The following is a 12,387-nucleotide window of genomic DNA, read 5'->3' as shown; positions in this document are numbered from 1 at the left end:
GTTGTATAAACGTGAACCCAAAACAACACAGTAAATGGCAACGGGACCACACCTATCAATAATTGCCTTAAATGTAAATGGGTTGAATGCCCCAACCAAAAGACAAAGATTGGCTGAATGGATACAAAAACAAGACCCCTATATATGCTGTCTACAAGAGACCCACCTCAAAACAAGAGACACATACAGACTAAAAGTGAAGGGCTGGAAAAAAATATTTCACGCAAACGGAGACCAAAAGAAAGCAGGAGTCGCAATACTCATATCAGATAAAATAGACTTTCAAATAAAGGATGTGAAAAGAGACAAAGAAGGACACTATATAATGATCAAAGGATCAATCCAAGAAAAAGATATAACAATTATAAATATATATGCACCCAACATAGGAGCACCGCAATATGTACGGCAAACACTAACGAGTATGAAAGAGGAAATTAATAGTAACACAATAATAGTGGGAGACTTTAATACCCCACTCACAACTATGGATAGATCAACTAAACAGAAAATTAACAAGGAAACACAAACCTTAAATGACACAATGGACCAGCTAGACCTAATTGATATCTATAGGACATTTCACCCCAAAACAATCAACTTCACCTTTTTCTCAAGTGCACACGGAACCTTCTCCAGAATAGATCACATCCTGGGCCATAAATCTGGTCTTGGAAAATTCAAAAAAATTGAAATCATTCCAGTCATCTTTTCTGACTACAGTGCAGTAAGATTAGATCTCAATTACAGGAAAAAAATTGTTAAAAATTCAAACATATGGAGGCTAAATAACACGCTTCTGAATAACCAACAAATCATAGAAGAAATCAAAAAAGAAATCAAAATATGTATAGAAATGAATGAAAATGAAAACACAACAACCCAAAACCTATGGGACACTGTAAAAGCAGTGCTAAGGGGAAGGTTCATAGCATTACAGGCTTACCTCAAGAAACAAGAGAAAAACCAAATAAATAACCTAACTCTACACCTAAAGCAACTAGAGAAGGAAGAAATGAAGAACCCCAGGGTTAGTAGAAGGAAAGAAATCTTAAAAATCAGGGCAGAAATAAATGCAAAAGAAACAAAAGAGACCATAGCAAAAATCAACAAAGCTTAAAGCTGGTTTTTTGAAAAAATAAACAAAATTGACAAGCCATTAGCAAGACTCATTAAGAAACAAAGAGAGAAGAACCAAATTAACAAAATTAGAAATGAAAATGGAGAGATCACAACAGACAACACTGAAATACAAAGGATCATAAGAGACTACTACCAGCAGCTCTATGCCAATAAAATGGACAACTTGGAAGAAATGGACAAATTCTTAGAAAAATATAACTTTCCAAAACTGAACCAGGAAGAAATAGAAGATCTTAACAGACCCATCACAAGCAAGGAAATCGAAACTGTAATCAAAAATCTTCCAGCAAACAAAAGCCCAGGACCAGATGGCTTCACAGCTGAATTCTACCAAAAGTTTAGAGAAGAGCTAACACCTATCTTACTCAAACTCTTCCAGAAAATTGCAGATGAAGGTAAGCTTCCAAACTCATTCTATGAGGCCGCCATCACCCTAATTCCAAAACCAGACAAAGATGCCACAAAAAAAGAAAACTACAGGCCAATATCACTGATGAACATAGATGCAAAAATCCTTAACAAAATTCTAGCAAACAGAATCCAGCAACATATTAAAAAAATCATACACCATGACCAAGTGGGCTTTATCCCAGGAATGCAAGGATTCTTTAATATCTGCAAATCAATCAATGTAATACACCACATTAACAAATTGAAAGATAAAAATCATATGATTATCTCAATAGATGCAGAGAAAGCCTTTGACAAAATTCAACACTCATTTATGATTAAAACTCTCCAAAAAGCAGGAATAGAAGGAACATACCTCAACATAATAAAAGCTATATATAACAAACCCACAGCAAGCATCACCCTCAATGGTGAAAAATTGAAAGCATTTCCCCTGAAATCAGGAACAAGACAAGGGTGCCCACTCTCACCACTACTATTCAACATACTTTTGGAAGTTTTGGCCACAGCAAACAGAGCAGAAAAAGAAGTAAAAGGAATCCAGATAGGAAAAGAAGAAGTGAAACTCTCACTGTTTGCAGATGACATGATCCTCTACATAGAAAACCCTAAAGACTCTACCAGAAAATTACTAGAGCTAATCAATGAATATAGTAAAGTTGCAGGATATAAAATTAACACACAGAAATCCCTTGCATTCCTATATACTAACAATTAAAAAACAGAAAGAGAAATTAAAGAAACAATACCATTCACCATTGCAACAAAAAGAATAAAATACTTAGGAGTATATCTACCTAAAGAAACAAAAGACCTATACATAGAAAACTATAAAACACTGATGAAAGAAATCAAAGAGGACACAAACAGATGGAGAAACATACCGTGTTCATGGATTGGAAGAATCAATATTGTCAAAATGGCTATTCTACCCAAAGCAGTCTATAGATTCAATGCAATCCCTATCAAGTTACCAACGGTATTTTTCACAGAACTAGACCAAAGAATTTCACAATTTGTATGGAAATACAAAAAACCTCGAATAGCCAAAGTAATCTTGAGAAAGAAGAATGGAACTGGAGGAATCAACCTGCCTGACTTCAGGCTCTACTACAAAGCCACAGTCATCAAGACAGTATGGTACTGGCACAAAGGCAGAAATATAGATCAATGGAACAGAATAGAAAGCCCAGAGATAAATCCACGAACCTATGGACACCTTATCTTCAACAAAGGAGGCAAGGATATACAATGGAAAAAAGACAACCTCTTTAACAAGTGGTGCTGGGAAAACTGATCAACCACTTGTAAAAGAATGAAACTAGAACACTTTCTAACACCATACACAAAAATAAACTCAAAATGGATTAAAGATCTAAATGTAAGACCAGAAACTATAAAACTCCTAGAGGAGAACATAGGCAAAACACTCTCCGACATAAATCACAGCAAGATCCTCTATGACCCACCTCCCAGAATATTGGAAATAAAAGCAAAACTAAACAAATGGGACCTAATGAAACTTAAAAGCTTTTGCACTACAAAGGAAACTATAAGTAAGGTGAAAAGACAGCCCTCAGATTGGGAGAAAATAATAGCAAATGAAGCAACAGACAAAGGATTAATCTCAAAAATATACAAGCAACTCTTGAAGCTCAATTCCAGAAAAATAAATGACCCAATCAAAAAATGGGCCAAAGAACTAAACAGACATTTCTCCAAAGAAGACATACAGATGGCTAACAAACACATGAAAAGATGCTCAACATCACTCATTATTAGAGAAATGCAAATCAAAACCACAATGAGGTACCATTACACACCAGTCAGGATGGCTGCTATCCAAAAGTCTACAAGCAATAAATGCTGGAGAGGGTGTGGAGAAAAGGGAACCCTCTTACACTGTTGGTGGGAATGCAAACTAGTACAGCCACTATGGAAAACAGTGTGGAGATTTCTTAAAAAACTGGAAATAGACCTGCCATATGACCCAGCAATCCCACTCCTAGGCATACACACTGAGGAAACCAGATCTGAAAGAGACACGTGCACCCCAATGTTCATCGCAGCACTGTTTATAATAGCCAGGACATGGAAGCAACCTAGATGCCCATCAGCAGATGAGTGGATAAGGAAGCTGTGGTACATATACACCATGGAATATTACTCAGCCGTTAAAAAGAATTCATTTGAATCAGTCCTAATGAGATGGATGAAACTGGAGCCCCTTATACAGAGTGAAGTAAGCCAGAAAGATAAAGAACATTACAGCATACTAACACATATATATGGAATCTAGAAAGATGGTAACGATAACCCTATATGCAAAACGGAAAAAGAGACACAGAAATACAGAACAGACTTTTGAACTCTGTGGGAGAATGTGAGGGTGGGATATTTCAAAAGAACAGCATGTATACTATCTATGGTGAAACAGATCACCAGCCCAGGTGGGATGCATGAGACAAGTGCTCGGGCCTGGTGCACTGGGAAGACCCAGAGGAATCGGGTGGAGAGGGAGGTGGGAGGGGGGATCGGGATGGGGAATACGTGTAAATCTATGGCTGATTCATATCAATGTAAGACTGATTTTAATATCAAGGATTTTCTATAGATACTTTCTACCAAAATTTCACTTATTATTAAAAACATAATAGCATCTTAGTTTTATTTCTGTCTCTTGCAAAACAAATGCACAGAAAACTGTTAATATGTGATAAATGAGGGAAAGGTTAAAAAAAGAGGTTGTAAATAATTTTGATTAAACTCTTCTTTGTGGTTCAGACTAGGACTTGTTTTTTGGATAAAAGAAGAAAACCTGTGAGGATATAAATGAAAGGATCTTTTCTCTTAGGTACCTGAGGAACTTACTATTCATCTTCTAGATGTAAAGGGGAAATTTGGGGTTAAGGACACATACTTCTCAAGGAACTCGTCCACAGTGAGACTTGCTTTCCATTGATCCAAGACTGAGATATCTGTCTTTCCCAAAATTGAAACAGCTGAAACTAGAAAGGAGAATGGTAAACATTAGCTTCTGGAATTTTCTTTTACACAACACAGGGAAGCCAAACATTCACCTTTTACATTATGGTGTTACCTTTATTTGCTCACAAATGTAATCTTTTCAAAGTTATCAGTTCAGTTCAATTGCTCTGTTCTGTCTGACTTTATGTGGCCCCAAGGACTGCAGCACACCAGGCCTCCCTGTCCATCACCAACTCCCGGAGCTTTCTCAAACTCAAGTCCATTGAGTTGGTGATGCCATCCAACCATCTCATCCTCTGTCATCCCCTTCTCCTTCTGCCTTCAATCTTTCCCAGCATCAGAGTCTTTTCAAATGAGTCAGTTCTTTGCATCAGATGGCCAAAGTATTAGAGCTTCGGCTTCAGCATCAGTCCTTCCAATAAATATTCAGGACTGATTTTCTTTAGGACTGACTGGTTAGATCTCCTTGCAGCCCAAGGGACTCTCAAGAGTCTTCTCCTACACCACAGTTCAAAAGCATCAATTCTTCAGCTCTCAGCTTTCTTTATGGTCCAACTCTCACATCCATACATGACTACTGGAAAAACCATAGCTTTGACTAGATGGACCACTGTCAGCAAAGCAATGTCTCTGCTTTTTAATATGCTGTCTAGGTTTGTCTTAGGTTTTCTTCCAAGGAGCAAGCATCTTTTGATTTCATGGCTGCAGTCACCATCTGCAGTGATTTTGGAGCCCAACAAAGTAAAGTCTGTCACCGTTTTCATTGTTTCCCCATCTATTTGCCATGAAATGATGCGACCAGATGCCATGATCTTCCTTTTTTGAATGTTGAGTTTTAAGCCACCTTTTTCAGTCTCCTCTTTCACTTTCATCAAGAGGCTCTTTATTTCTTCTTTGTTTTCTGCCATAAGGATGGTGTCATCTGCATATCTGAGGTTATTGATATTTCTCCCGGCAATCTTGATTCCAGCTTGTGCTTCATTCAACCCAGCATTTTGCATCATAATGTACTTTGCATATAAATTAAATAAACAGGATGGCAATATACAGCCTTGATGTACTCATTTCCCAATATGGAACCAGTCTGTTGTTGCATGTCCTGTTGCTTCTTGACCTGCATACAGATTTCTCAGAAGGCAGGTAAGGTGGTCTGTTATTTCCTTCTCTTTAAGAATTTTCCACAGTGTTGTGATCCACACAGTCAAAGGCTTTGGCATAGTCAATAAAGCAGAAATAGATGTTTTTCTGGAACTCTATTTCTTTTTCAATGATCCAACGAATGTTTGCAATTTGATCCCTGGTTCCTCTACCCTTTCTACATCCAGCTTGAACATCTGGAAGTTCATGGTTCACGTACTTTTGAAGCCTGACTTGGAGAATTCTGAACAATTACTTTGCTGGAGTGTGAGATGAGTGCAATTGTGTGGTAGATGGAACATTCTTTGGCATTGCCTTTCTTTGGGATTGGAATGAAAACTGACCTTTCCCAGTCCTGTGGCCACTGCTGAGTTTTCCAAATTTGCTGGCATACTGAGTGCAGCACTTTCACAGCATCATCATTTAGGTTTGAAATAGCTCAACTGGAATTCCATCACCTCCACTAGCTTTGCTTGTAGTGATGCTTCCTAAAGCCCACTTGACTTTACATTCCAGGATGTCTGGCTCTAGGTGGGTGATCACACCATTGTGATTATCTGGGTCAGTAAGGTATTTTTTCGTATAGTTCTTCTGTGTATTCTTGCCATCTCTTCTTAATAGCTCTATACAGTCAGCAAAAACAGGACAGGGAACTGACTATGGCTCAGATCATGAACTCCTTATTGCAAAATTCAGACTTGAGTTGAAGAAAGTAGGGAAAACCACCAGACCATTCAGGTATGACCTAAATCAAACCCCTTACAATTATACAGTGGAAGTGACAAATAGATTCAAGGGATTAGATTCAATAGACAGAGTCAGAGTGCCAGAAGAACTATGGATGGAAGCTTGTGACATTGTATAGAAGGCAGTGATCAAGACATTCCCAAGGGAAAAAAAAATGCAAAAAGGCAAAATGATTGTCTTGAGGAGGCCTTACAAAGAGCTGAGAAAAGAAAAGAAGCTAAAGGCCAAGAAAAGGAAAGATATACCCATCTGAATGCAGAGTTCCAAAGAATAGCAAGGAGAGATAAGAAAGCCTTCCTCAGTGATCAGTGCAAAGAAACACAGAAAAATAACAGAATGGGAAAGACTAGAGATCTCTTCAAAGTTATACCAGATTCCAAAAACTTTTTTTTTTCATTTATTTTTATTTGTTGGAGGCTAATTACTTTACAATATTGTAGTGGGTTTTGTGATACATTGACATGAATCAGCCATGGAGTTACATGTATTCCCCATCCCGATCCCCCCTCCCACCTCCCTCTCTACCCGATCCCTCTGACTTTTACAGCTCCCACCAAACAAACAAACAAACAACCCTCTCAATCACGGAACAATGTCACCTGAACATAGTATCCTCATTTTTACAGCCTTTCTTTTGCTTATACAGCACTACCATCCCAGACAATCCTGTTCCACAGCTCATGTGACTCCTCATAAAACCAGCTCACTTGGATACATTCCCCTTGAAGGGCCATAATATTGTCAGTAGCACGCACTTCAGTACTTAATCATATATGGTCATATTTTAAATTTTTATGTGTATCTATAGCTTGTCTCTCAAAGTAGAACCTCAGTTCCTTAAGGAGAGGGACCATGTCAGATGCTTGCGTCAGCAAAAGCAACTCAGTGAAGAGGCAAAGGACTTGTATTCTACCTAAGTGTTGGTTCTTACTAGTTTTGTTACCTTGAACAAATCACTGAACATTTGAGTCTGTGCTTCACTGAAAAATATTAAAGTTTAGTGGTTAAGAATACAGGTCTGGGAAAAAAAAAACAAACAAGAATACAGGTGTGGAATCACCCTAACTAGATTTTAATACATATACTGCTACTTACTAACTGTATGGTCTTGTGTAAATCTCTTAACCTCTTTCTAACTCAGTTTCCTTATCTGCAAATTAGGAATAATAATGACCTTTTCATAGTGTTGTAAAGATTAAATGTGCTAAGACATGTAAATTGCTTAGAATGGTGCCTGATATGGTATAAATGCCTAATAAATCTTGGCTGTTATTATCATTTTTAAAAAGAAGAAAAGGAAAAGAAATAAGAGAAATAATTAATTCATTTTCCCTTCTGTACTTTAAGAGAAGCAGTTTGATGAAAATTACTACTATTGATGGGGCTTCCCAGGTGGTGCTAGTGGTAAAAGCCCACCCACCATTGCAGGAGACATAAGAGATGTGAGTTCAATCCCTGGGCCAGGAAGATCCCTTGGAGAGGGCATGGCAACCCCCTTCAGTATTCTTGCCTGGAAAATCCCATGGACAGAAGAGCCTGGCAGGTTACAGTATATAGGGTTGCAAAGAGTCAGACACGACTGAGGCGACCTAGCATGCATGCAAGCACGCACTACTGTTGATCTTGTTTCCAACCTGATCGAGACCTTCAGTCCACTGACCCTATCATTTTTACAATATTCATCCTCCCTCATGTCCTCATTTCCTTTCTCATACAGTTTAGTTTCCACGGCCTCATAATCACTCTCTTACAAAGAGTCAAGTCCCTTGCCTCTCTTTCCCTTATACCAACTTAGAAAACCCCTAGTCTTCACTTTGTATATGTACACTAAAAGTGAAAATGTTAGTTGTTCTCTCGTGTCTGACTCTTTGTGACCCCATGGAGGGTAGCCTTCCAGGCTCCTCTGTCCATTAAATTCTCCAGGCAAGAATACTGAAGTGAGTGGCCATTCCCTTCTCCAGGGGATCTTCCCAACACAGGGCTCCAACCTGGGTCTCCTGCATTGCAAGCGGATTCTTTACCATCTGATCCACCAGGAACTCATATGTGTATATGTACACTAGAACAATTAAAAATTATTTGGAAAAAAAAATTCACCCAGCCATTCTGAATGAGCTCACTTCAAATTATGACCATAAATTTTAAATGGGCATCCAACTTTGACAGATGATAATAGTAATTCATCTTAATATCCTTTTAATAATAAGGATTTTCTCATTCTTCAAGACATTTGACACCTCCCTTCAAATTTTTGATACTCATCCCCCTACCCACTCTCTGTCAGAAATTTAATATAAGTAGAGAAGAACAACCTCATCTTCCACCATCAATTCTAACATCTAACTGGCATAAGTACCTACAATCTTTGCCTGCATCTCTATCACAGTAGAAGAACCATCCTGGCTTCTAACACCAACTCCTCCGATTGTGCTCTTGGTTCTATTCTCTTTTATTAGCTTTTTTTTTTCCTGCATCATCATTTTCTCTCTTTTTACCAAGATTATTTCCTTTGGCAAACAAACATTTCATAGTCTCTTTCCTTATCGTGCATCTATATATTTTTAATCTCACATCTTAAAAAAATTCTCTTTAACTCATTTCTCCCTTCAGCTAGTGCACCTCCATTTTTCTATGTACTGTCCTGGCAAAATTCTTCAAAAGAGTTCACTATGTCCACCATCTCACATCCCACTGTGCATTCTCTTCTCAAAATACTCTGATCAGGTTTTCATACATAATATTCCAGGGAAACCACTCCTATCAAGGTTATCGACCTACATTTAATTAAGCTAATGGTCAATTCTATTTTCATCTTACTCGACACTTTCCAAAGCAAAAGATGATACTTCGTACATATTCGTTAAAAAAATAGTTTTATAGTCAGTGTATCACTACAACTTAGAGTAGCCTTCATACAGCTGGGCAAGATCCTACTGTAAAACAAATAGTAGAACGTCAGAATATTTTAAGACTTCATCATTTACATATCTTTTATTTGCTTTATTTATGTCTAGTATAAGCTTTCCAATTCCTTACTTTGTCACATAAATTCTTTGTCACATAAAAATATTTACTTTGTCACATAAAAATATTAATTTATAAACTTCTTGGAAGCCTGATATGAATACATTTTTACATAATGAGAAAACAGTGCATTTTCTTAACAATTTATTATGCTAAACTCTGAAATACTTTTAAAAATAGATTTTTAAAAAATAAAAATAAAACATACCTCTTGTCCATGGTCTCCTAAACTTATTATCAGTAACACTTGCAGGATAATTGTCATCTCGATATAAACATGAAGGGATCCGAAGCAATAAAGCATCTTTGCACAACTTCTTTCTAACCACACTCTGTGTAAGAAAGATTATGAAATCTTTTAACATATATTGAATTAAAAATATTTATCTGTCATATTCCAGGATATTAAAATTCTCTATTGTTTCAAATTTATGTTATTTTCATTTAAAGGTAATACATGTTCACTATAAAATATCTAACACAGAACCACATAACTGAGGAAGTCACGGTCCCTAGTGATACCAATTAGTCTGGTATATTTTCCTACGTACTTTGTTTTCTAGATTAGGCTAAAATGTCTGTGTGTGTTTCATAAAAAAAAATGGGATCGTATCATTTATACACCATTTAGCAAAGTGCTGTTTTTCACTTTTAGTATAATATGGCTATCTTAACTTTTGTTTTCCACATCTTTGTACTGTTTCACTTGTGACATCCAGCAAATATGTTACTCAATTTAAAACAATCTAATAATTAAATTTTAAAAGGATGTTAAATCAGTTAAGTAAGCATGTAAATAAAAATTCTCTATGCTTGGTTCTCCCTTTACTTTCCAGCTTTATTTCCCATTGCTCTTTAATACTAACTGTAGTCTTTAAATAGAGCAATCACTACCCTCTTAACATTTAGTGGTCACTTCCCCATCAACAGGATGCCTTTGAAAAATGCCCTGCTACTCTTCTCTAGCTGTCAAAATTTTATTCAACCTTTCAAGTCTCATCTTAAACAAATTTCCTCAGTGACTCCCAACTTCTCACGAATTCATTATTCTATGTATTTGGACAAATGATAATTTCTTTCATTATTTCCCAAGAGTTTTATGTTTGCTGAAGGCTTAATAACATACTAAATAAGAGGCCTTAATTATTTAAGAATAAATAGTATGAAGAAAAGATGAGTTAAGTAATTCATGAATAATGAGGACCAAAGTTTCATAGTCAAAAGTCAAAGGTTCATCATCAAATGGAACATTACCTAAAAAACAAAATAAAGTCATAAAAATTAAAATTTATTTTAATTAAATTTTGTTTGTAATTAACTTATAATTGCTTTGTTATAACTTCCCTCAAAACTGTATTATATGATGATATGCGTGATACTAGTCATTACTTCACCTGTGATCATAAACAAGGTATTTCTAGAAAATATTTGAGGATTTAATCAAAATCTCCCAAGGCATCTCTGACTCCTTTGATATTCAAACCTTTCTCTTTGTCTTACCTGTTATCTGATCTAATTTTGTCAGATTTTCATCTGATAATAGCTTTACCTGTTATTTGAGTGATTCTTCAACACTGTTTTCATGAACTTTATAAAACCCTGTATATTTTGCAAGATTTGCCATTGATTAGTATATTTGTACTGTATCATGGGGGTGTGGTACACCAGTGGGAAACTAAGATACCATGGGCGAGAATAAGTCTGAGGAAGTTTGTGTATAGACTAATTTTTCAAGTGGATAATACATTCATAAATACATCTGTATAACAATGACCTCTGATTCCCTACCACGTATGTGGTACATATGCCTCCCTTGCAATGATATATTTGCCTCCCTGTTATGATAGAATAATAAGATGGCAAGAACTATGAACTGGTGTGTGACAATTAATCTAATTAGTTTCTTAACAACGTACCTGGTTTGAATTTCAGCTGTGTACAAGGTATTTAACTTCTTTAGACATCATTTGTCTAACCTGTAAAACTGTAAAACCTGTGTAATAATAGTATCTTCCTCATGGAGTAGTTGTGGTCATCAAAATGACATAATCCATCAAAAGAGTAAGTGATCAAATGATATAATTAAAATAGTAAGGGACTAATACATACCGTTACAGTCATTTATCATAGAGATAACTGGAATTATTTTTTCCCCATTCCTTCTGAGAAAAATCACTCAAGATCATCCATAAAAGCAGCCCAAACTTGCTAACAGTTTCCACTTTTTTCCCATTGACAGCTTCAAATTCACATTAAATTGGCAACAATTTCCTCCCCAAACAGTGTTTTTAAGGTATATTAAAACTGGAAAGTAGTTTTTAGTGAATTTCAAAGTAGGACTAAGGATTACTCTAAGGACTATTAAAAAGTGATCATAATATATAGTGCATGTAGATAACATTTTCATATCATAATTCTTAGTAATCAGGTCATGACCTAATAACACCCTACCTCATTCAAATAATCTATTGCACAATATTTGAATGCTGGAAACATATCTTCTTTCTTTGAAAGCAGTACAAATTTCACATCTGGAAGTACAAAAATTAAAAAGAAATATTTGGTAGAATAGCAAAGCTGGGAGCAGAAAACCATTCTTAGTCACAAAACATTGGTTCATTCATTTTTTTAAAAGACTCTGAATGATAAAAATTTAACTATGAAAATAACATTATTATGATTTAAATCTAATATGAAAATAATATATACACTGGTATAAAATTATTCATATATTTTTCATATTATTTTATCCATATAATCCTAGTTGGTGGATTGCAATATATTTAATATCATCATTTTGTTGCAAAAGAAGCTGAGGTTCACAAGACTAATAGTATGGTTTTCTCATGATAACTGTATTTCTTAAGTGAACCAAGGGCAAAACTGTGCTGAAGCAGTGGGGTAGAATGTGGAAAATTTCACTCTCTAATAAAATAA

The 12,387-nt window shown here is 35.9% G+C and overlaps 1 protein-coding gene across 1 annotated transcript in view; it reads right to left on the bottom strand.

Moving 5' to 3' along the window:
• The window catches only part of SHOC1 (shortage in chiasmata 1), a 90,358-nt gene extending 78,402 nt beyond the window's left edge, over window positions 1-11,956 (bottom strand). The window contains exons 1-3 of the mRNA XM_043870539.1: window positions 11,902-11,956; window positions 9,659-9,782; window positions 4,475-4,562 (exon numbers count right to left, since the gene is read on the bottom strand). Coding sequence (XP_043726474.1) covers window positions 4,475-4,562; window positions 9,659-9,782; window positions 11,902-11,946 — 257 coding nt within the window. The 5' untranslated portion in view covers window positions 11,947-11,956. The remainder of the gene's footprint in view (window positions 1-4,474; window positions 4,563-9,658; window positions 9,783-11,901) is intronic.
• Window positions 11,957-12,387: the final 431 nt, after the last annotated feature.

This window comes from Cervus elaphus, chromosome 16 (assembly GCF_910594005.1).
Source record: "Cervus elaphus chromosome 16, mCerEla1.1, whole genome shotgun sequence".
Lineage (NCBI taxonomy): Eukaryota > Metazoa > Chordata > Mammalia > Artiodactyla > Cervidae > Cervus > Cervus elaphus.
This window is presented reverse-complemented; position numbering and strand designations above follow the sequence as displayed.